Below are 25,982 nucleotides of genomic sequence, written 5' to 3' on the forward strand. Positions count from 1 at the left end.
TTCTTCTGCAATGTTTAACTGTTCTGCTGCTCGTCAAAGTGAGATATCCCAGATGTCCCCCCCCGCCAGAATAGGGGAGAAGTCTCCTTGACTTCAATGAAACAGACTCCAGTTTCTCTCAAGAAGCAGCCCAATATTTGGGTTTGGCAATAAACCTTGATTCTGGTCTTCTGTCAGTGCTCCACGAGCAGCATATATTATACCTCACAGAAACGTGTCCTGGCATACGTGGAGACTGAGGGGCGAGAGAATACTATGCTTATGAAGCTATTTCAGCCTAAAGAGAACAGCTTCCTCAGGTTGGGGAATTAAATACTCAACTTCTGTTGAATTTTGGAAAATAAGCTTCAACATAACCACTTAAAAACATTTTTAAATACCTTTTGTTGCTTCAGAGGAAGGGAGCATAGCAATCTTATACCAGCTGTCTTTTTGATAAATGACCCTACATAGACTAGCAGAGGCTGTGACATTCCTCTTACCCCCTCTTGATAATCTGAAAATCTTCTGTGCTGGAGTGCCTGCTCCAGGGCAGTAATGTAGGAACGTCAGATAAATTCTGTCTTTCATTTCCTGGGGGATACGCTAGCCAGTAAGTTATACAGCAAGCTATGTGGGCTAAAAGGGGTGCACCAAAACCCAATGTGATGTCTTCCCTAGGAATCAGAAAATTATATAGAATATATAAATGGCAGTGCAAAAAGATATTGATGACTAGAAGACATGAGACTGGCTCATGACGTGATCCCTTTAAGAAGGAAATACACTAATCCTCAGAAAATATATTGTAAGCCCATTACTTAATCCCTTTATATTATACCAGAGCACTAACTCTGCTGCCCTTGGGCTGAAGATCTCCATTCTGTTGTTCAGTTTTCTAAAGACTCTACAGTCAGTACCTTTTCTAGAACTGTCCTGAAATCTGGGGTCTCACTACATGACAGGATTAGCCTTCTATATTTGGGGATATTTCCTCGTCATACCTCTCAAAATATAACATCCTCCTATCATAGAAGCTTTTCTTGATTTCTGCAGATTTTATTTTTTTTTAATATGAGCATGTGGGAATTGCACTGTTGTTCTGAGCACACCCCAAAAGCAGCGGAGCTCTGCATGCTCACGTGCATAGTGCAGCGCACATTCATCTTTAGCAGAGCAAGGCTGACAGCTTGGAAAAAAAAAAAAGTTGGTGGGACAACAGAGGTAGGAATCCGATGTGCAGGGCTATAGATCACCCGATGTGTGCCCAGATCATACTGCCAAAAGGGCTTCTAGCCTTGCAGACATCGTGAGAGCTGGCTAGTCCAAGGAGACGTACAGTAGCCAGTCGAATGCCATTTATAACCAGCCAGTTCCAGTTCCTCAGTATCGGGACTGGTGTCTTTTAGAATATTTATCAGACAGCTGTGAAGCCTTTAGCCTTCCTCTGAAGAGCTGACCATTGTTGGCAGATATGACACAAGTTCTGTTCATCAGTAAGTGAACGTTTATTGCAATGAATGAAATTCATTATGCTGATTAAATAAAATTGTGTTGAGTAGTAAATTCTAACAAAATTAACTTGTAGTGCCTTATCTTTTCTTTTAAAGTATCTGGTCTTTGAAAGCCTGTTAGCATTTAATCTCTCTCTTACGAGTTACCTCTGTTTATTTTGTGAAGGCATACCTCAAGGCATCCTGACATCTTGTCTTTGTTCACCTCTCCTGTACCCTGCTTAGTGTTGAAGCTTTCTGGAGATCATGGCACTGCTCTTCAGCAAGTTGTTAGAGTGTGCTGGAATGCAAAGTGGCTTTTGCTTTTATCTAGTACTGTGGAAGTCAGTTGAAGTGTTTCAGCATATTTCAGCAGTAAATATGGCATCCTTAAGTTCAATTACATATATTTTGCTCAGTCACATTTGCAAACAGACTGAAGTTTGTGTTTCATGTGGCTCAGTAGCATAAGTTAATTGTAGAATTATTAACAAATGAAATCTTTTTTTTTTCCCCTCCCAAAGTCCTCTTCTGTTCAAGCCAAGTTGACTGGAATGTGGATTTTAAAGATATTTAACAGTACCAATAAGCAACTGAATATGACACCCTGAAATTTAATTCCCTGTAAAGATTTTTAACAAATTCAGGATGTAGCACAAGACCCCCATAGCAGAAAATAATGTAAGAATGATGCGTAATTGTGTTGTTGCACAATCCAAAGTGCTTGCTAATGAGTAGAGAACAATAGTCTTCATAGAGAAGGGAGACAATAAGCTGTTAATGTATTTATTGTCCCAGCTACTAATATGTGCAAACTTTAGATCATTTAGAGTGGGGTGTGTGTATGTGAATATACGTTATAAATAATTTCTCCCATGTTCTGTTCCAGGACAAGATTAATGTTATGTGCTGGATTTGGCACAGAACCTGAAATCATTTAGACGATAGAGCCAGTGCAGAACGTGTCAGCTTGCTTTTTTAAGCAGCGTCCATTTATGACAAATTGTACCCTCTATTTTGTGATCTGAACTGAGAGGCATTTTGCTCACAAGCATTTACGATATAAAATTCCTGACTGGTCATTCTTTCCTTGCAAATCATCCAAGGGGGGAGCCTCCTGCTTGAAAACCTCTGCGTCTGTTATTGTTGTGCTGCTGAGATCTTCGAGTTGCTTTGGCCCCTTGGCTCAGGGGGGTGCGGGTGGAGGAGCTCTCTGCAGAGAAGCTGCAGCTCCCAACAGCTTTGGCAGCACGTGCCAGGGTCCCAGGGCTTCCAGCTTCCAGCCACAGAGCCAGGAGCTGAGCCCTGGCTGTGGTCAGTTCTTCAGGGTCCTGTCCCAGCAAGTGTGAGACGGGTCCTGGACTGCCCAGCTTTTTGCTGGAGACTCAACAGAGCAGTGCCCATAGCCCTATCTGCAGGCAGGGCTCGCCAGATTTGCTGCTTGGTGGTGGAGGACCAGAAGCCTGAAGTTGGAGAGTGCAGACCATAGCATAGTGCTCTGGCAGGAAACACTGGGGAAACTGCTGGCACTGCCGTGCCCAGTGGTTTTGCACACAATGTTTTTATTGAAAAGGAATCAAAGACTCAGAGGTGAGAAAATTACCTTGATTTAACAAAACACACAATTCGTTTCTCCATCCTTTGTGCTTGTTACTAGAGTGAACCACAGCACAGCGCTTCTGGGCTGCTCTAATAGAGCAGAAAAGACCAGCTGTAGAAAAGGTGAGCCCTGATCCTGTAAATTGCTACCTATGATCAAACTCTCGCATTTGACCAAACCTCTTGAATTAAGACCTTGTTACCTTTTACAACCTCCCTCAGTCTGCTGAAAGCAGTCAGGAAGGGAGAGGTGGGCCAGGAGATGTCTCTTGGAAGTTCAAGGGTTTGCAGTAGGGGCACAGGGGGACGGTGATGGACAACAGCAAACCGATACAAACATGATGGGTTATGAAGGCAGTAGGAGATATTTGAAAACTGTGCAAAATAAATGGCTTTGCGCTTCATATTTGAACATTCCTTGGGGATTTAAAATAATCTGCAGGGTTAATACGAGAGGAAATAATACTGAATTGCCGAAACGTGAAGCAGTGGATATTCAATAACATGCTCGGTCCTCAGGCCTGGCTTCTTGACTTCCTTTCATCCGTCTTCTGCAGATGGGCTTGGTTTGTTTTCTGGGTAACTCAGAGTGTCTCTGGGAGGTTTTCTGGGAGGGTTGGCTGTACATGTGCAATCAGTGCTTCCCCTTGAAGGTCTGAGCAGCGTGGAGAGCTTGTAAATCTGCAGCCAGCGAAGCCGCTGTGTGTTTCTATAGGCATAAGGATTAAAATACATACTGGAGAGGCACCACAAAGTTCTGCCGGGCTGTTCTCTCAGAGGCTATATGACTGACAGAGAAGGGTTAAATTTATTTGTCTGTTGAACAGTGATAAACAGTTGTCACTGATAATAAATTATCTAAACTGCAGGTGGTCTTTGGTAATGACAAACGCAGGCTTTATGACCTATGTTCAAGCTAGTAAACACTTCAGTGCATCTCTGTGCTGGCTTGGCCAAAAATAGCCACTAACCCCAGTGAAATCTACTTTAAGGATTTCTGTATTTAAATAACATTTGTGTTTTACTGTCCGTACCTCAAGTAGAGAATGAGTAAGAGGGGAAGATCAAAATAAGTAAAATAATTATGGAAAATAAAAAGAAGTCTCGGGAGGAGTGATTGCAGCAGCCGTGTGTGAAGGCTGATGGGTAACACTATAAAGATTTGTTTATATTTCTATCTTAAAATAATGGCAGTGCTGGAAGCAATTTGCTTCCCTATAGCATCTGTAAAATCTCAATCCATGAGACTGTCATCTAGTTTAAATTGTTTCTCAGTAAATTATTTTTATGCTGCAGGATAATTGTTTTTATGTGATCATGATTTCAATTAACTCTTCGAAATCTTAGAGCTTCTGCACATGGTTATTAATTGTAGCTGAAGGATGAAGAAATGCAACCAGCCCTGGGATAGGCAAGTGGTTCTTGTTTTCAGGGATGTTTCCAGAAGCTGCAGTTACCTGCCTGGTGTATTTGTTTCAATTAATGCCTAGATAATTTTACATCTGTAATGGAGCACATTTACTTCACCTTACAGAGGGCTTACTGAAACGTGTGGGTAAACCTCCCGCTGGGTAAGCAAGGGTGCTCACCTGATTTTTTTTTATTTTTTTTTTAAAGAAAATACCAGTGTCACGGTTCTGCTTATGGTGGATGCACTTGATTTCTTTGCCATCCGTTTCTTGGCTCGCCCGTAAAAAGTACACTCGATACTTGACAATCTGAAACTGTAAAATGTATTTAAGCAAAATAACTAAAGCACCTTGGAGTTCTTGAATAAAGAAAGGACTTTGCAGATGACTGAAGCACCAAAGGTTAGTTTAGGGGGAGGAAGACCAACAGCATGTATCTTTAATGAGGGAAGTGCAGGCTGAAGTGATTACTCAACCTCTCACGATATTGCAAGACAGATAGGAGCAGGACAGCAAGAAATTAGTTCTGTGTGCATTTCTGTAGACTTACCAAAACATTTTTGACATTTTTGCATTGGCTATTTGGCACTAAGGCAGTATGAAGTTTTTTGGTCTGGAATTGGCCGCCTTGCTTGCCTGGAAGGTACTTTCCACAGGCAAGTAGGGAGGTTTCCAAAGGAGTGGGATGCTCTTGCATCTTTATTCAGCACACCAAGGCTGTCACTCATCCCATGCTGGGAGTGGAAAAGAAGAAAGGTTTCTAAAATTCAGCATGGGGAAGAGTTGAGAGTATTCCTAAACTGCATTTTTTTCTTCTTTTGCATTCTCTATTATGCATTAAAGTTCACCACAGCGTCTGGCCCTTGTCTCCTCCGGGTGCCTTACTGTGAAGGTTATGTAGCTGCAGCTTTATGCTGAGATCGTTCCAGAGCCCAGGAAAAATGTATCCATGCTGTCCCTTTTAACGAACACTACAGGATGCCAGTCGCTGTTGACAAGTATATGGTGCAATGCCCTGTGGATTTCAGTAATCCGTGCTTGCCTTTATCCACAGAGTTATGTCATTATGTCATAAAAGCAGAAGAGACAATAAATGTTAGTTTGTATAGAGTTAATGTAACTTAATATGGATTCCATACGCTTTACTACGCCCTGTTCTGAAAGTGTGTATGTACAGCTACTCTAGCAAGGGACTTTAAGACAGGTTGCATGAATAAAATTATTTGTGTGCTTTTACCTCTACAGGATCAGGCTCCAGGTCTTGAACTAATATGTTTACGTTGTGTATTTTTATCATTTCTGTTGTACGATTGACTATAGAGAATATTTGATAGGGGTTACTTATACTCAATTATAGTGCTCAGAATAATTTATGTTCCTATAACTATTTTGAGCAGGGGAATAGAGAGAAAGAAATAGGTTCCTTACATTCTTGCTTGGATTTATGCTTTTTGACTGTTCCAAATTATCTGCTATGCTCTGCAGCCTGTAACAATCACCTGCTGCCCTTCTTGTGGGAATGTGCAATGCAGTTCTGTTAGGTCTTTCTTGACTCCTGGGAAGCTAAAAACAGCTTGCCCATCCACGTGTAAATGTTAGACACTGTGAATTGCCCAGGGGCAAGCGAATCCCTTTTTGCATCTGTTTCTGTGAAAGGTTTGATGTTCCAGGTTATTTATATCCTGCAGTTATTGCCAAATATATGATGTAATTTCCTAACTTGTGGCCTCATGACTACTTGCTGATGTTATTCCATTTCACAAATAGCATGAATGAAATACAAACTTCATACACCTAAAAGAAAACTTGTCTCGTCTGCCTCTCCCACCTGTTGTGTCTCTGTACCCACAGACGATGCTGCTGCCACTGCTGGCGGTAGGGATCATGTCACCAACTGCTCCTCCAAGGACAGTTCTCGCATGCATCAGGCTGCAAGAGGTATAAAATGCCTTTTCTCTTTTCTGCTCGTATAAATGTCGTAGGTTCAGCGTTCAGATTCATCCCAAGACGCCGATGCACGTCATTTTATCCATCTGCATATTTATTTCTTTTTGTCCAATGGCCTCACTTTCCTTGAATCGGGGGCAGGGCAATTTGAAATCCGGTGCCCTTGTAAAAACAATAATTTTATGGTTTATAACTGCGTGGCGTGTGCACAGTAGGCTAAGCTGATTGGTAACACCAGGGTTTCCCGTGAAGCTGGTGGGATTGACAGCCACAGCTTGATGATGAAGACAGATGGAAATCTGCTGTGTCTGCAGGCGGTCATGCCCAGCAGGTTTTAAGGCTGCAGCTATGTGAACACCAGTCGCACAGCAAAGTCAAGGCCCCAAACCACTGGTCCCTGGAACCAGTGGGATACAAGGGAATGAAAACAGCTTTCCCTACATGCCTGTTATTGTTAGGTTTTTTGGCTTTGTTGCTCAGGAGGGCTAGTGCAAAGATGCTGTTATTAAGATAAGCTGCAATTGGTGTGGCAATCGCATTGAGGTGTGAAGTCTGGATACATTTCTCTTTTGTTTCTGTCTTTCTTAAACAGCTTCAGCCTGCTTTCACAGTGAAAAGCAAGCAGATATTTAGTTCACCTCTTGTTGACTGCATGGCTGAGCGTGTGCATGAAAAATGTGTTGTCACTTAATGCTGCTTGTCCGATATGACTGTCACCTCCTCCCGTGACATGGTGGCTGCAGGGATTTGTCAGTGGTTGTGCTTGGTGGTGGATCACAGTTCTCTCCTGAGGTATTGGAAATGCCCTAAGTTTCCCTTCATCCCAGGCAAGTGTTCCTGCTTATCCTGAAGATCACCAGGATAGCCTGGTGCTGTTTTCTCCAAAATCAAATCATATTTCTGCTCAGCGTGATACATGCTCCTATAATTTTTAAATTGTTTTAAGGTATTGCAGGACATGTGCTGTGTGAATGTGAACCACACAAAAAGATTATGACAGCAGTATTGTGCACAGTATTGCAATATTGAAAAAATACTTCTCCGAGTGCTTTGATTTTAATCAATAGGAATAAAGTTTCCCTTATTCCTCTGTTTCTCTTAATATAGGTACCCATAAGTGACACTGTGTTCCAGCCATGAACAGGAAAATGTTGATTCATACCCATCCCTCATCTGCAAGAGCATTTTAAAAAGATACATTTTTCTCATTTTCCTTTACATTCCATGTATTTTGTTCAATTTTTGCTTTCCACCAGTTTTAAATCAAAGTATGGACTATGTCAGTAGGAAAATGCATGTTTAATTTCTGTATATTTGCCTGCTTTTCTATAACAAACGGGTACAGTCAACAGCCATCCCTTAGTTCTGGTAGCCTGCTCTAGCCTCCCGATCATCACCTAACTTTAGGTTTGCAGGCTGGGCCTTCTTACCTTTCTACTCCTATCTGCATAAGTTGTCTGCAGAAGTAGCTAAGAATAAGATCTTGCTGTTGTTCTTAGTTTTGATCTCCTTCCAAAAGACAGTTGTCAGGAGAAAGGAAGAGAGACAGGAGGCAGCTGATAAACTGCTTCCTTATAAGCCAACAAAATTCGTTCTGTGATAGTGCAGCAGAAACAAGTCCCTGGGAGGGTGTAAATGTGGTCATGGCTCTGGCTTTGCAGATGCACACAAGAAAGCCATGCCCTGCAGGAAGGCATGTAGGGGAAAGATCCTTAAGGTTGCCTTAGACTGCAGGGATTTTTCCAGCTACAACTCTGAGCCACAATCCAGGGAGATGAAGAGCTCTCTCCATGTGGCAGCCTGTACCTCACAAACTGGAAGATGAAGCCTGTTTGGACACTACAAGAAGTAAATAGGAGGAAGGCATTGAATCTGCATTTAATTTATAAGATTATGCCCCATTGCTAATTTGAATGTACGAGCTGAGCTCAGCTTGCTGTGAACAAATTTATCCCTTATTACAAAATACTTGGAAGAGAAATTGCTCACGTAGCACTGAGGGGCCTGTGGAAGATGAGCAGGAGAGAGATGTTATTTTTGGCAATTTTAAGAAAGGCTGTGCATTGCTGAAACCTTGGGGAAAATATTTGTGTCACCGGGGTCATAAAACTCATGGGATACTTCAGTAGTTGAACCACTGCTGCATCCGGTTATCTAGATTGAGTGGTGGCTTTGAGCAGTAGATGCAGCTCCTAAAGGAAGCTTGCCCAGCCCTGAACGTGGCCAATTTACATCTGCCTAAGCTAGGGCTCTGTCCTCGTGCTTGCTAGTCCTCGCCTTTCAGTACAGTGCCCATTCATTCCTCAGACTTCCAGACACACTGCTTGTTTGTGTGTGTGGTGTAAGGAGTTTGCTACAGGGTGCGTTCTGTAACTTCCCTCTCTGCTCCCATGGCCATCCATAGTTTTAGAAAGGGCGAGCACAAAAAATAAAAAAATGATGCTATGTGTTACAGCATTAAGGAATGAATGAGTAACTCATAGCCACTGAGTTTTGACTGCATGAGCATTAATCTGATAACCAAGTTCTGGAAAATAATCCATTACAGATCACTGAATAAAACCAGAGACTGGTGGGAACTAGTCCATTGTGCAGCAGTATGTGGGAGGAAAATAAAAACAGATATGGAATATTTAAAAATAGGCCGTTCAATATACCAGAGATCTGATGCAGCCAATTGGAGCACACTTAGCATTGCTAAAAATGGACAATCTTTTAATACAAAAACCAGTGCACACAACACCAGCTGAATCTATTTCAGACGTCATGAGCAGGGATACAGATGAATTGATCAAGGGAATGAGATTTGGTGGTTGCCTAGGGACCGGTGAGCATGACCTACTTCGCTTCGAAGAGCCATATGCTGGTTTATATGGGTAACTTGCTGATCTGGTGTTTCAGAAGGGTGAAACTTTGTCACTCTGGGGAAAATTTTAGATCAAAGTTGATTGAGAAGAAAAAAAAGAGAAATGTGTAAATTAAACTGGGATTTTGTTTAGAAGCACTTGCAAAGTATCACTGCATTCATTCCCCTCAATAACTGAAAAATCAACAAGGCATTCTGGTGGTGAAGGTAAAAATGAAATAATTAAAACTGAGGTTGATGGTAGAATTTAAATGGAGAAGAATGATGCTAGTGAAGAGAGAGACCCAGTACCAGTTAAAGACTAAAGTGGCTAGAATTGATGTAAAACTACAACTAGTTATTAAATACTTCACTTTCTAATAAATACTTCATTTTTCTATTTGGAAAGTAGCAAGATAACCTAGTTGTATCATGTGAAGCTGAAGTCATTATTTAATGAGGATACGATAATGTTTATTTTAGTAGAACTGCACTGAGAATTAACCAGTCTGGTTAGCTGCACTGAGGAATCCTGAGAGTTGGATCCAAAAGTACACTAAGATGCTTGTCCTCCTAATAGTTTCAAAATTCATGGAAAGTGGGAATAAATCCAGACCATTGAAGAAGTGCTAACCACTGAAAAACGGTGACTGGGATGGTCCATGTAGCTGTAGTGCAGTTTGTTCAATGCCAACATGGGACAAAATAACAAGAATTTTTAAGATGAATTCCATTGATAAAGACTAAAACAAGCAAGCAAGCTTCAAAGGTAGAAATATAATTATTTCAGTCAGCATAAACTTCTGTTAAAAGGAAAAAGTTTGCTGAATTTTTTTTTTTTCTTTGAGATTTTTAGTTTTGTTTGATAAAGGTCAGTAGATAGATTGTAAGATTTAATTTTTGCAAGGTATTTTGCTCCATAACTCCCGGTCTTTTGATTTTTAGGAAAAAAAAAAAAAAAAGGAAGAAAAAAAACCCACAATGTTAGAGTGATATTTAAATTGCTGAGTTAAAAAAAAGTCTGAAAGCTGTAGGGATTTTCCTTCAAAAGGGGTCTTTTCTGTGGGATACCAGAGATTTGGAAACAGTCTTATTCAGTATTTTCACAAAGTTTGGAGTAAAGTTGCTGTTCACTAGTGCCATAAAGAATACTGCCATGTTAAATAACAATAGGACTGCAACTTCCATTTGTGTAGCAAGTTGGGTCCTTGTTAGCACGAAACATTCTAATGCCAAATCTGTAATAGTAAGTTCGGAAATGGATATATAAATTAAGATCCAAATACAATTCCACATTAATAGTAAAGGAAATTAGCCACTGAAACAAACCAAAAGGAGACAACTCAATTAATTCTCTGTCTCTTGACTAAGTTAGATCAAGACTGCAGTGTTGCTCAGGCAGTCTTGCTTTTAGGCGAACACACGTTACTGGGGTAGCTGGGGGAAGCACCCCATTGCCGTGGCACACAGGGTAATGCAGGGCGACCTAGTGGCTCTTCCCAGCCTTAAACTTCACAAAACCGTGATTTTTGTGTAGTACCAGGAGAGGAGAGGAGGAAAAGGCAATGAGGTAGAGGGTCAGGGCTGAACCAAAACTTGCAAGGAGAAGAAAAAGCCTGAATAAGTATTTTCCAGGGAGAGACAGGAAACCTAAATTGCATTTCTCTGTCGGGGAGGCAGTGAAAAGGTGAGAATGGGAGAAACAGCAAAAAGTGGTGTAAATCTCTCGTTATCCCTAACTGCTTTCCTTCATCCCCTATTTTGATTTCCAGTTCGTGAGCAAAGATTTTCTATGAAATCCCTTTTCTCTTCCTTTTAAAGTCATTGGAACAGCCTAATGACCAGCAGCCAGAACTGCAGAGTGCCTCTTCATGCCACGCCGTAGTGTCCTGTTGTGTTGCCAATACCTGTGTCAGAATTAAAGCCTGGACAGGTTGGGGATGGCATGGATTTGTCTGTCTTGCTAAAGCAAAGCAAGCGTTGGGTGAGGAATGCAGAGATATTTGACAGTTCAGGTATGCTGGCTTCCAGACTCTCAGACAGAAGCTAACTTGCAGTGATTTGTTGTTGCCAAAAATAGAATCGTCCACAGACCAGTGAGCTGCTCCCAGTGGGGTGTAATTAGAAAGGTCACAAGTCTGTGAGTTTGTCTGGATCATGTGTGTTCACTGCCTCAGTATTGGAGACTTGTCTATAATTTCCTCTCTGGGTGAAGATCTTTAGGTTCTGTAAGGGCACTTATATTGAACAAGTGGACATCACATAAATACTGTATACGACTCAGCTGTCATATGTTGACTTTGATATTGAGGAGGCTTATAACTTAATGGAGTGTGAAGAGATGCTTATCTAGCTCATTTTGTTCATGCTGGAAGATTAGCTCCTCTATACTGAGTGTGCATACATGTCACCGCTAGGATTCTTGCTTTCTTTTCCTGAACACTTTATCCTACAATAAGAGTAGAGCAAATGCTGCTCAGGAGTAAGTGTATAAATATAATACTGTACCACAGGACTTCATTGACTTGGGACAAAGCCTGAATCCACCACAGAATTTCAGTGCTGCTTATACTGGAAGCAACAGAAGTGGTTATTTGAGTTATACCATTGGCTTAAACCCATGATTAGCCCCCTGAACATTAAAACACGTTTCGTTGTCCTGGGAGAATTAGTGGGTAAGCAAATAACCACAGGGTCTTCTATTAAAGCGTATCACAGTTTTTTCTTTGGCAAGTTTTTAGCTCTAATCGTGGTTGGTAATGCTGCCTGGAAAATATTGGAATATCTTGGGGGGAGGGGTTATAAAAATTCAGCAATGAAATCAATGAAATATGTGAGTCTGATTGGGTTTTAATTTCAATTTTTGTGAAGGGGAATATGTGTTCATAAGCTGTTAAATATCAGATCACAATCAGCAAGGTTTCTCTTTACTTCAAGTAAAGCAAGTTATGCTGGGCTGAGCAGGAGCCTTGGGCTGAAATTGTCCCGGTGGTGTGGAGGAGTTTGAGCTTTTGGCAAGGATGTAGATGTGAAGCAGCGTGAAACCGGTGGGCTTGGCCCAGGGAATGAGAGGTGAAGTGTTTGCTATTGGTTAGCCAAACAGGTAAGGTGGAATTCAGACCTCCGAGACCTTTCATAGGTACAACCTCAAAGTTCTTGTTCGGCTTCTTGAAAACTTTAAAATCTTTGGCACACCCCCCTTCTTAATAAGGACATAACTTGTAGGCTTCAAGCAAGCTCCTCTTCTTCCTCGTGACAATGCTATGAGCATCTAAAGGATGAGAAGGTGGTATAGGTTTCTAACAGGGTGACTTAGGTCATAAATTGCGCAGGTGTAGACAGTGAAGGTGCAAATGCCCTGACCTTCAGAGAACATCACGGTTTTACAAAGTCTTGTCCCTCAAAATGGGTGAAGCTATTGTAGGTAGCCAGTGCTATGTTGTCCACAACTACACGACATGTTCTACACATAAGCATCATTTTGAGAATACAGTCATCTTAATGTAGTTTGCCTGTGTGTCTCTTAATCTGCGTGTTGTATCTGTGGTTTATATTTAGGTACACCTATGTACGTGTGTATATTTCATTGTGGGTGCCTTTTTGCCATTTCTGCTCTGCCTCTGCAGCTTCTTAGAAGTACTTGTCCTAATTTCAGTTGCTCACTTTTGCGAACATTGAAAAATAATAAGGAAAAGAAAATCTCTTAAAATAACAAGCAGTATTTAAAACTTTTATTTTGGGTAGAACATTTCTAGTGTTCGCTTTATCTGTACGCATTCTCTTGATATCAACTTTAAGTGGGCTCAGCTCTTTCACCGCTCCAAAGATAGACTTCTTGTTATAGGACCTTCTGCAGTTGCCCTGGCTGACATCAGGTGGGTTGTCAAAATGTATGGCTTTTCTCTGTTTCTTAATAATTTTTTCCTAAGTTTTTTTTCCTGGGTTCAAGCAAATCACGCTTGACCAGATATTACACTGCATCCAGCCCATCTGCATGGCAGCTACCATTTTGCTGTTAAGAGATACCTTTTTCTTTCCTTTTTGTTTCTGCAGTTAATTGTTGGTATAAGTTCCTGTTGGGCCTTTTGAAAAGTAGAAAATGTCAAATACATGTACAGAATACTTCAAAATTACAAGGAAAAAAAAAGCAAAAACAAAAACCAGAACAACAACAGAGTCTATGACATTGTTCAGCTGAAGAGAAGATGTATTGTTTGTAAGCATTTTCCCTCACTGCAATGCAAGTCCCACGCTTAACAGGGGGGGCACAAGGGCAGCACTGTTTGCTAGTCATGGCACAAATCACTGTCCTGAACCATCCAGCACCCTGGAACAATGCAGAGGCGATTGCAGGATTGCAGGCAAATTGCTCCTTGCAAGCAATTCAACTGCTGCTCATGAGAAACAGAACTGCAGTAGCAGTTTGACTTTTATATAAATGAAGCATGGTCAGAAGACATTTCTGGTCAGGCTTTGAGTCCTGAAGATTTCACACTTCCACGCTGCACTGTGCGGATGCCAAAATACTGATCGTGAATGCTAGCACGAAATTCCCAGAGGGCTGGTGCTCAAGTGCTGGATGGAAGTTATGAGACTTGTACAGATGGTCGCAAGGTGGTTTTTAAGTCATTTTTTGGAGTGTGAGAGCTGGCAGCAAAATTATTTTGGAATGCTGTCTGGAAGAAAGATGTGATATAAAACAGATTTCTCTGTGCTGTTACAAGTTAGTACAATATTAATCTAATTTAATTAGTATTATATAAAAAGAGATTGTTTTGTGCTTCCTCATTTCTTTTTATGAGCCTCTGGAACACCACAAGGCATAACAGTGTGTTTAGAGATGAGCTTCATTCGTGTGCTTCATAGTGAAGAGAAGGCACTTATGGGACTGACTTCCTCGCTGCTGTGAATGGTACAATTTCACTGAAATTATGGCCACTTAAGCGTTGTTAAATGTGATCAGAATGCTACTCTGGCAAACCTTTGCTCACCTTGGGCCTGATCCAAAGACCAGTCAGGGAACTGGAAACACTTCTTCCAGTCAGTGTTCTGGATCAAACCCTTTATGAAAATAATTTTCTTATCTCAATTGTTATGGCTTCACGTGGCCTCTAAATTCCTGGGAGATGATATCCATAGATGAAACATGATTTAGCAACCTACCTTACAAGAACTGGGATGTGGAGCATTTTAAAGCTTTCTTAATGCTTAAATGATGAGCGTTTAAGAGCTCAAGAAGGGAGATTCAGAGCTTTTCAAGGGCTCGGCAGCAGGAGGGTGTTTTTCTGTGGAAGAAAGTCTAAATCAAGATAAAATCCTGTGTCCCAAGGTGTTGTCCAAATCATGTGCTGTAGCTTGCTTCCCTTTCTGGTAATACTCTTTGACACACTGTCAGCAACGCCAAGTATGTTTTTCCCTTCCTCACCCTCTATGTGTCAACACATTTACAGCTGTGATTAAGAATTCTGTGTTTTAAGTTTCATACATTTTTGGATTATATTACACTGAAATAAGCCAGTCTTCATCTGATAGTGCGAAGCTGCATGTACATCCCACTGCTTTTTCATAATAAAAGAGCTTTGAGAATGAGCCATGTGTGAAATAGTAATGTCATACGTGTGCATATACCTATGGAAAAGGTTGATGAGAAAGCTAAAGATGAATGTAGCTGAGCTGAGTTTACTCCTACAGCATGCTGGAGAATGCCATAAATGTATTCACAAATTCTTTCAATTCTGGAGTGAAGCCGGAGGGTCTGTAACAGTGACAAGTGAAGATTTACTGCCATCTACTGTGCAGCTGGGCACCGGTTATGCATAACACATTGAAAAAAAAAAAGTATATATTGTTTTGGAGGGGGTTATTGGTTAGGACTTAAGTTGTTATCCCAACAGCCTGCGGGGTTTTCAATTTCTGCTTCTGTGATGGACGGGTGATGGTGCAGGGCAGGAGCTGGTGCGTTAGACAGGGCAGTCTGCATGTCCAGAGGCTGGGTGCAGCCCTGCATCCTCCAGCACTGAGTTGGAGCTGCTGATGCTCTGGGTTTGTGTAAGGGTACAGTCCTTCACGTGCTAGAAGAACCTGCGGCTGTTGGCAATGGATCTGATTATTATTATCTTCATAAGGTAGGTAACTATCTTAAAAAGCCTGCTGTGGATGTTACCTTTTACCAGATTTTTTTTATAGCCTTTTCCCCAGAAGTAGGGATACCTTAAAATTTCTGTTTAAGATAAATGGTAAAACACGGTAGGGGAAAAGTGAGGTGTTTCAATGCTGTAGTAGGGAGGTGAAGCCTTGAAAGTAGGTTGCTATCAGCTGCTGCCCTCCTACGTGTAACAAGGAGCCTTTTGAACTTATCTCCTGCACTTTTTGCCATGATACACGACCTGTTACTGCAACACAAATCTCTACTTAGTACATAACTGACCAGGCTTCTGAGCACTTTTATCTCCAGCTGAGGCCGCAGTTTTTTTCACACGGATCAGGAACCAGCCCTTTGGACTGCTGAATTCCTGCCCTACTCCTGAGTCAGTTGCCTTCCTCCTTACACCTTCCCCTTACACCTGTTGTACTCTGTGCTCAGCTTCCCGGCTTTTTCCTTCCTTTTGCTAGACGAGTCCCTGTAAAGCTGCAGCATATTTCTGATAGCAATAATGCTAATTGTAGCAGGAAGGAACACAAATATATCCCTAGTGTTAAAGAGCATTTCTTTTTCACTCTTCCAAGACTGCTACAGAGAGGTATCTTTTTAAATTCTGTAGAAAAAAAAAATTGCATTTCTCTCCTCTTACCCCTTCAATGATCTTGTATTATCATGGATCTAGCAGTTCACTGTGGTTAGAGAACATTTCCACAGGGATAAAATGTCCGTTTTCTAGCTGAAGCCGTGCCCATCGTTTGTAGTGTTGTGTGATGTGGTTGTGCTATTTGTAGTCTGGAAAAAAACACGTTATAAAAGCATATATAAAGCATGTTAACGAAAATCCCACTACTGCAAAACAGATCCTGGGAGACTAATGAAGTATTCAGATCGTGGTGAATGATGGTGTGTGAAAAGGCAGATTTTCTGGCTCAGTGTTAGGAGTTCTGTTCAGCTTTACCATTGTTAAGGCTTTTAGCTGTGGCATTAGGGTTTAGGGGGAAACTATAGAGTAACTATTACATTATTAAAATATTTTGCTCCTAGTCTATCAAAAGAACAACTCGGGACGCCAACAGTAAATAAGTTCCTAAGATAATAGCAGGGCTCTTGTGCTTTCAGGTTATACATGAACGAGATGTACCAGAAATAGTTGTTCCAGGACATGGAATAATTTTTGCTGGACTACTCCTAGTGCTTCTCCAAAGTGACAGATACTTCTAATGGCATTTGGGTTTTCACATTCAAAAGAGTGGTGTGAAACGCATTTCTGTGGGAGGGGATTCTTACAGCGCAAGTGCCCTTCTGCTCCTCTCGTCTCCCTTGCTGTGAGCCCCGCTGCCGTCATACCCGCGGGTCCCCCGGAGCATATTGGGTGTCGCAGCATCCAGATGTACAAGTGGGACAAGGATTCTTCCCTCGGTGGAATTTGGCTTTTTGGCAGGCACTATAGGCAGACAGGTGTGGGCAACTTTGGAGCTGGCTTTAGGTCCGCTACTTGATAGGGCTGCTAATGAGCTGTTTTATGCTTCCTTGCTGTAGTGGATGATGTTGTAATTCCGAGGATGGGCTCGGGTTTCCTTTTGGGAGTATTGTCCGCAGCTCCTCAAGAGATCTCTGTGCAGGATCTTTCATGGAGCTGTAGTTAAAATCTTTTCTGATGCTCACATATAGTTATTCTTTTAATAAATTGGAGTGCCCACCCAGATGCTGGTATGCTCGAGCATAATGCTCTGAATTATTTTCTTCATGCCTGACGGGAAGGAATTCCACAGCATAATTGACTGCACAGGATGCCGGTGCAAATGGTGAAATGTCCTTTTAGAGTCAGAGACACAGCACGAGAGGGGCTGCAATGAGCCTGTCTGAGGTTTACCAGATCCTGCAGCTCGGGAGGTATGGGAGCTCTCTGACTGCACACGGTACCTGTAGCTGAAAATGAGCTGGGGGAGCAAAATAAGCATCCTCCTCGGGTCTTCAGCAGTTTATAGTGACCTTGTCTTGGAGTTTATTTTGAGTACATACTTGAGAAGTCAATTAAAATGAGGAAGTCTTTCTTGATGTACATGTATTTTAAATATATCTTCATCATAAATCAGAAGATACACCTGAATTAGTTCTGTGTAACTCTCGAAGAATCATGACGGCTTTAGTTGGTTTTAGTCTATCACTGTGCGCTTGTTCATGTGCAAATTTTGGACTGAGTTTTGTATTGTAAATGCACTGAGGCTCCTGTGTGAGCATCAGAGTGGCGTCTCCTTAGATCTCAGATATGTTACAGCAAATTCCCAGCAGAGGCTGAGCCTGTACTGCTGAGATCGATAAGTATTTCATCTTTGGCCAAGACAAGTGGTAGGGCAAGAATTCAGCCTGCAATGCTTTCTGTATTTACTTTTATTTTCTAGTTGAAAGCCGTGACAAAACATATTGGACATTAAATTTTAACTGAAATGCAGCTTTAGAAATAAATCCTAGATTTTGCACACGAGGCCTAGGGAAACCTTTATAACCTTTTTTTCTTATTTTTGTTAACCATTTTTTGCTCTTATATTCATTGGCATTTTTAAAGGAGATGTACTGTTACTTTCAGGGGAATAGACTATGTTTTGTTTGCAACTTTTTACAGGGTTCCCCAGGTGTCTGCTGTAGATTTGTTCACAACAGCTTTCTGTACACTTAAGAACTTCCCATGTGCTCTTTTAAAGCAAGTAATCATGTTCAGATGGTATCATTCCTGCATGAGATTGTCTGCATTGCCTGCAAGCTGTAATCAAATTCTCTTGCAGTTACAAGCTGAGGCCACCAGTATGTAAAGGTGAGCACATGGGAGGAGGTTGACTTCATACGCATCCTTCTCTTGACATATGCTACAATTTTGAAATGATGTCTGAAATATCTTTGAGTATCTCGGAGTGGTTCCCCACAGCTCTACTTCTCTGTTCATGATTATTTGGCCATTTGCTTTCTGACACTGGGGAGAAGGGAAATATTAGTTGAGGGGATTTGAGATGGAGGGAAAAGGGTCCTTGAATTTCAATGCACTTGTGCTTGTGAGGAGCAGGTGGAATCCCAAGCTGATAAAGTGAAAAAGAAAAGAGTGTTGCCAATGCTGTGAAGGGTTTGAAGCTGAGGACTAAGATCTTATCCTTCACACCCGGGGAATTACTCAGCTATTAGAAGAGGGGGGGGACATATGTGCTGCAACTCTGTTATGGGTTGAAGGGGTTGGGGCCATGCAAATGATATGAAGGGATGGGTGTCCCATTAATTGAGACAGGTGATGCATGTTAAGTTCTAGCTGTAGCTTGAAAGGAAAAGGCTGTGGATAGAGAAGTAGCAAAATGTGATAGCCAGATGCTGGATGGGAAAGGAGAGGATGTGTAAGGGTGGCAGGGTAGAGAAGAGGGCAGACAGATGGGAGGAAGACCAAAAGCAAGGGAAGGCCCAAAAGATGCCTTGTCAGAGAAGGGAGATAGGTGGTCAGAAGTGTGAGAAACTGCTAGGAGGTCAGGGGAGATGCAGCAGCATTTTGTCTTCTCTGTATATTTATTGAAACTATTTTAATCTCAGTTTGGGAATACATACATTGACCTGATATCATTTTCTACCTGTCTTCATAGAATCATAGAATGTCTTGGGTTGGAAGGGACCTTAAAGATCATCAAGTTCCAACCCCCTGCCATGGGCAGGGATGCCAACCACCGGATCAGGTTGCCCAGGGCCTCATGAGTCAATTCATCTGTCCTTAGCTTGGTCGAGAGAAAGATGGAGAGAATGCAAGAATGGTTTTATTTTTTTATTTTTTGTTTTGGTTTGGTTTTGGTTTTGATAGTTTGAGAAAGTTTTATTGCACAGGCTGGCCATAAGGCTCCTATTGGGTTTCCAACATTCTGAAGTTGGACATCCCCATCTAGTGGTTGTTCCATCTCCATTCACATAGTAATTGTCTGCAGAGAAAGATGCACACCTTGCATGCACACCCAGCAGAAACCAGTCGTAGCTCCCTGTTGTCTTGGTGTTTTCCTTGTGTATGTCTTACGCTGCTCTGAATACAGAACAAAATATTTACAAAATTTTTCTAAAAGGAAAATCAGCATTTTAACCGTAATTTTTTGTAATTCCTATTACCAAAATTTGCAATTTTGTACTTTGTAATTTTGTATTACAAAAATTTGTGATTTTTTACGCTTTCTATGTGGAAAATAAATTGCAGCTGTATTGGAGGGAATTATTTTACCACTGCTTATGACACATCAAATGCTCATGAAAATGTTTTTCATCACGACCAGATGCAGACTGAGAAAGTAAAGCAGGATGTTTGTTTGTTAACAACAAAGGGACAAAAAGAGTAGGTTACCACACAGTACAGTGCTTTGTGAATTAAATTATTACATTAAAGTAAAAAATCAGTGGGGCCTTGTAGCATACGTAGTAATGCAGCATCGTATTTCTACCACCCTCTGTGACCTTCTGGAGAAAAACCTAATTCTTTGTTTTCCTTGCTGCAGTCCTGCTCCCTGCAGGTTTTGGCCCACGCTGCTGATGGAGCTGGTGTTTGGCTGAGTCAGGAGCAGTTTGTGGTCGGTGTTTGGGGTTTGTCCTGGTGGGTGCAGCCCTGGTGCCCCCCCCCCCCCCCCCCCCGCCCCCAGTTCCAGCAGAAATAGCGCCCACACACACGGGGCTGTCTTGACCCAAGGCAGGGAGATGTTTTTAGCGCTGCTCAGGACTGGAAAGGGAAACGAAGAGGGCAACACCCTTGTTACACAAAACAGTGAGCGTGTGCCAGGCTGGATGTGACAAACCCAGCTCCTTCCTTGCACTGTGCTTTCTCTGCCACGGGTGTGTTACACGTGGTGTCCCCCGGGCACCGGGACGTGGCTAAAGACGGCTCCAGCACGTGCTGGGAGGCTGGGTCCCAGCACGGAGCCGCTGTGCTGGGAGGACACGGGGTGCCCTGGGCTCGGGGCCCCACCTCTGCAGGAAGCGCCTCCTTTTCCTTCCTCCTGCTGTCGTAAGCACTCGCAGTGGGAACTCTCGACTTGGTGATAAAATCCTTGGAAGCAGAGCTAGTGTCTTCAGCCTCTAAGTAATTAATTTATCTCTAACTGACTTGTGCAGGAAGGTAATTGCATCCATGTGGACAGAGCTATGTTACAGGCACTAATCCTGCAGGCAAAGAAATCTGTCACGTGGATTTGACTGCACGAACGGAGACAAAATTTTGTATTTCTTGGTCTTTATCTTAACACCTTTGCTTCTCTTCTTGAGGACCCTTTTGATTTCTCTACACAGACACGTTTTCAGAGGCTGCAAGATTACCTATTTGATCCCTCTCCCTCACTAATCCTTGCGAGGGCCAAGCCAGCATTTGCTGTGTGCCAGGTAATGCTGAGCTGAGCCAGGCATACAGCCTCCTGGCAGTTTGGGGTGGCATTAGCCACCCAGCTTCCCACATGCAGTACCAGGGCCTGTCACCACACCTGTGAATAAGTGTGTTCCTGCTGGGTAAACTGAACGCTTGGGTTCTCCATCTGAAAATCTTGCTTGGTTCTTGAATGTCAGGAAAAAAAAAATAATTGCCTGGTGGCATCTCTGGTTGCTGGCCAGCAGCTCGGGCACACGGAGGAGGAGAAGGCTGCTGCTCGGCCCTGGACATCCCCAGCAGCGCGTGGCTGTGCCCAGCCTGCAGCAGCAGGCGGTTGCACCCAGTGGGTCGCTCACCTGTATTTCTTGTTCGAGGTGCTGGTGCAAATATTCAGGTGGAATTCTGAGAACTTCCCACTTTTCCATCTTCCTCAAACGACTATTTTAATGTTTCATATATATTCATTTTTCATAAGATCTTTTTAGTGGAAGTGCCCTGCCCAGGCACTTTCTGTTCCCATAGCAGAGGCAGAACTGGTTCCACAGTAATAATAAGCATCTGCTTTTTTTTTTTAATTATTATTATTTTCTGTTTTTTTTTTTTTTTTCTTCCAACTGTTAGAAACCAAAAAGCCATTGGGTGGCAGTATCAGCCAGTGAGCATCTCAATTAATTGCTGAGCTAAATGGTAAGCAAGATTTGAAATGACAAGTTTAAGTGTCTTTATATGGAAAGATGAATCAGTTTGTATTTGAAGAGGTTTTCTTTAAGGCCAGACATTTTTTCTGAAAAAAAAATCTATATATCTCTATATATCTATATAGATATATAGATATTCTTTTTTAGAAAGGCAGCAATAACAAAGCAATCAGCTTTTGGGAAGGTGGTTACTACTATTGCAGTTAGTAATGAAACAACTGAGGGTTTTTTTTGAAGGACTTGTCAGTAAAGAGTCAGCTGGTGGCATTGCTTTGTTGTTAAATTAGTTATTCTGGTTCGCAGAGCTTAGACCTGGCCTTCTGTTTTTACATGGTAACCTTTGGATAAATTTCTTCAAAAGCAGAAGTCTTCATTTGTCATCTCAAGGGTTTCTTTTCTTTTCAAAGCCCCCGTGAGTGGAGTACAAAGCTAACTAGATGCTAAGGATAAGAGAAACTGCTGTACTGGAGCTGTGTGCGTAGCGCTGTGAGCCTTTAGCTTGTGCTCGCACAGGGGCTGCTTGAGCTCGGTGTTCCTGAGCTCTGCACGCACATCAGAGCCACAGCATCTGAGCTTCACATCATGACTTCGTATTGCCTTTTATTCTTTGATTTAGTTAATATAACACTCATGTGTACAGCTTTATGACTGAAAATAGTACTTGTGATGACCAACAGTTTAATTCTCCATTTAGAGGCAGCAGACTTTAAGAATCACTATATTTGTAATGATGTAAAAGTTTCCAAATTGGCTAGGAGTGGCCCCTTCAGGCTCTATTTCTAGCTACGTTTGTGTTTTCTGTAATGGTTATTTTTGTAGTGGTGTATCATGTCAGCTCAATTATAGACGTTTTCACGGATCTGCTGTTCTCTACATTCATGTTAACTCTCAGCACTCTCGTTCTATGTTCAGACTGGCAAGATCATGAAAACCACAGGCAAATTTTGACTTGTTCCTAATATCCTTTACTTCCCAAACCCCATCCAGACAGGAATGTTTTGTGTGGTACCAAAAAAAAGCTGCACGATCATGTTGTTCCTGTCTTGCTTTCAAGCGCACCAGATAATGCCACTTGTTTAAGCTTAGTCACGTCTGGGGAAATGTCAGAAGTCTGCATCACATGAGCTCCTGCTCAGATTTCCCAGCCTGTATCAGCATGTTTTCCTTTGCAGAAGCGGGGTAGGGATGTTATTAAAATGGCTCATCCTATGTGTTAGTATTGATATTTAAACCTTAGTCTTATTCTTGTGATTTTCATGCAGCATTTCACCTTTGTATTCTGCTGCTTTATGTGAAAATACTTCATATTTTTTTTTCGTTGTTGTTTTTTCCCTTAAGGTGGGCATTTCAGGAGGAAGAACACACATTCTAACCGGTCACCCTGCTTGCATTCTAGCTGGCGTTTTCACTTTCCGCTCAGCCCCAGACTTACCACCTCTGAGCAGCTTTGAGCCTGCCTTTGGCTTCATTTTCAATATGTCATTCCTCTCGCTGTGTGATCTGTTTGTAGACCTGGTGTTCCTTGTCCCCTTCCCTCCTTGGATCAGGAGGCCAGGAGGGCTGTCAGCACGTCCTCGCTCATGCTCCAGACCTGCAGCCTTCCCCAGCGGGATGGTGCTGTGCCCGGGACAGGGGAAGCACCCGCTATGCTCTGGTTTTGTTCCCTACTGCCTCCGCGGTGCCTGTGATAAACGCACCACATACAGAACCCGAGACGCTCCAGGCTGGGCAGCTCTTTGAGCCTTTCCTTTCCAGCATCGCTTTCTGAAGCTCGAGAGCCACAGCACTCACCCCACCGGCTGTGCAAACCCTGGAGAGAACGGGAGATGAGGAGCCCCAAAGGCTGGCAGCATGCAGGCGCTGGGCCATCGTTCACCTTGCTCACAACAGGTTTTTATCCAGGACGCTCGCTGCGTCTGACTGCTCTGCCCCAGGGGAAGGTGCTGGCTCCGTTCCCAGATCCTGGTTCAAGTCAGAAGTTGGTTGGCATTGCCTCCCAAGACCTGAAGTGTGTGCTCTGCCCGTCCCGTGCCCCCGGTCCCCCCCCTGGCCTCGATGCGTACGGAGCTGGCGGCCCCGCGCGTGCCCTTGTAGGGAAGGATGACACTATCTTGTTGACATCAGCTAATCCAGCCAGGCATGCGGAGGGGCAGCAGAATGTGATGCTCACATGTAGGGTGGCAGATGGCACTCGGGACTGGCTGTCTCCATCACACCCGCCGACACGGACATACAAGACAGGAAAAGACCTTTTTAGCGTAGCTCTGCGTGCCCTACAGAGCTACCGAAGGGCTGGGCTCTGGTAATCTCATGTACTGAGCCACACTCATCCCTAGAGGATTGTTTCCCTGTGTGATAATGAACCACTGCATTCGCCATGGGCTGCAGTACAAAAAGCAGTAGGAATGAGAGAAAAGAATGAAAAAGAACACGAAGGAAAAAGAGCATAAAAGCAGGTAACTATCCTCTGCCTGCACATGGGAGCAAGCCCTTAGAGGTGCAGGATGACGCAGATGTCTCATCCAGTTACGCTGAGGGGGTGCCTCGACCCTCACAAAACTGGATTTTACAGCTCTGAGAACAGTGGCTGACCCTGGCAGCAGCAGCACACTGCAGCCTGGATAGTTTTTATCAGCAGTTGTCTGATGTTGCCAGTCTCTGAAGCTTTCCTCTTTGCAGACGTTCAAGCAACTAACTTAAAAATAAGTTAGAAATTCTGATACGGGCCTGTTTTATTATCTACCCAACAGCAGTCGCACCCATAAACATAGAAGACCATGACAAGGTTTGATTGATTTCTTGGTCATTTTGAAATGTATTTCTGAATTTCAGGTGACTTTGCTTGTGGTCCTTTAAAAAATGTCGATGTCTAAGCAACCAAAAATTTTGGAGTCACAGTACTTCTGTGGGGTATTTTCAGTCTTTATTAGATAAGATGAGAAGACAGACCTTCTGTGTTCCTGTCTGTCTCAAGCTGTGAATGAAGTCTGCTTCCAGTCCCGTTAAGGAAGCTGGTTTGCTGTCCTGACCAAATCAGGCTGTGATGCTGGCTGCAAAGAAGATCATAGCTGGGTTGGCTTTTTAATCACCTTTTTCAAATATTGCTATATGGAGAAGAGTAGGAGCTCAGGAGGAGTGTGACTGGTAAAGGCAAAAAAAAGTATGTGAAATTTTCTGCATGAAATACGAAGACGGTTTCTTTGTCTTCTTTCTTGAGGGAGGGAAATAGCGCTCCATTAATATTTAATTTTAAAACTTGGGATGGATTTAACAAGCTTGTTTAGAAGAACTTATTTGATTGTTAGAAATTCTTACAGGGGATCCAACCGCAGTTCTGTTTGCCAGCACCCCGTTCCTTGAGGTGTGACAGAAAGCAGGGCTACAAAGCGCGTTTGTGTGGAGCCCAGAGGGAAGCTGCCTCCTACCCCACCCGGAGGTGGCGGCTTATGCCAAGAGGTTTGCAGGCTCGTGCTCCATCCAGGCTTCAGGATGGGTTGTTTGTTCAGTAATCTTCTCTGAGTGGGGATGCTCCCATATCTGGAGTTCTCTTTCCATTTTTTTTTTGAATTCTGCTGTTTAACTATTCAAATCGATCCGTCACAACCCTGCTTGGCTTACATCGATGCATCTGACTTTTCAGGATGTTTTCCAAATGACGTACTGATGGGTTTGTGTAACGTTAATACTGCGATCCAGAAACTCCATAGACAAGGGCGGAATTTGATTCTTTGGTGTGTGCGCTCAATTTTTAAAAAAAGAGAGATTTTTAAATCCATTAAGATATCAGAGTCTAGAGGTTATGCTAAGGAATTTATATGAAGAGATTGACCTCTGAATTAGAAAGTTGTGCCAAAAACAACCCCTTAAATAGAGTGTTAGAGAGCAAAATTTCCTGAAAAGCTGCACTGCAGTGCTCACAGCTCTTCATCAGATGTATTATTGCCTTTGACTTGATGGTTTCACACTATGTGTACCATCTGCTCGGCTAAAATTTGTTCTCAGCTGCATTACTTCATTCTTGCATTATTTTTTTTTTCATGATACAAATGGTCTGAATGATTTTTTTTTTTTTTTTTCCATACCTTCACTAATATTCAGGGCAGCCAGTGAGCCTTTCTAGTCTCCCCAGCGCCTGGAAGGACGCTATCACCTTACCAGAGGGCGTTGGGCAGGTGGGAGCCCATGCGTGTGCCCACACTGCGGGCATCGAGGCCAGCACGTTGTTCCTATCAGAGAACAATGGAGAGGCTCCCAGCTGAAACGTAACCAGCTGAGGGACTTCACAGTCTCACATTTCTCTCTCAATGGGATTTGCTTCCACAAGTAACGTTTATTTTTGGTTGCTTTTAGTTAAGGTAGCAAAGGGACTGGAAAGGCATGTTATAATGCATGTTACCTAATTTATTCTGGTCTTTCTGTAGGGGAAAGACCAGAATAAATTTATAGTTTGTTTTTTTTTTTAATTAATTTTTTTTTTTTAATTCTTTTTCTCCCAGCTCAGCAGATAG

The 25,982-nt window shown here is 42.6% G+C and overlaps 1 protein-coding gene across 10 annotated transcripts in view; it reads left to right on the forward strand.

Moving 5' to 3' along the window:
* RBM20 (RNA binding motif protein 20) overlaps positions 1–25,982 on the forward strand; it is a 131,083-nt gene that overhangs the window by 62,569 nt on the left and 42,532 nt on the right. The window contains exon 1 of one of the 10 annotated variants that reach the window (XM_040564144.1): positions 14,942–15,397. The exons of the other annotated variants lie outside the window; for them this stretch is intronic. Within the exon in view, the coding sequence (XP_040420078.1) occupies positions 15,369–15,397 (29 nt within the window). The 5' untranslated portion in view covers positions 14,942–15,368. Of the gene's footprint in view, positions 1–14,941; positions 15,398–25,982 lie in introns of those variants that run through there. 10 annotated transcript variants of the gene reach the window in all.

Source organism: Cygnus olor, chromosome 7 (genome assembly GCF_009769625.2).
Source record: "Cygnus olor isolate bCygOlo1 chromosome 7, bCygOlo1.pri.v2, whole genome shotgun sequence".
In the NCBI taxonomy this organism is placed as follows: Eukaryota; Metazoa; Chordata; class Aves; order Anseriformes; family Anatidae; genus Cygnus; species Cygnus olor.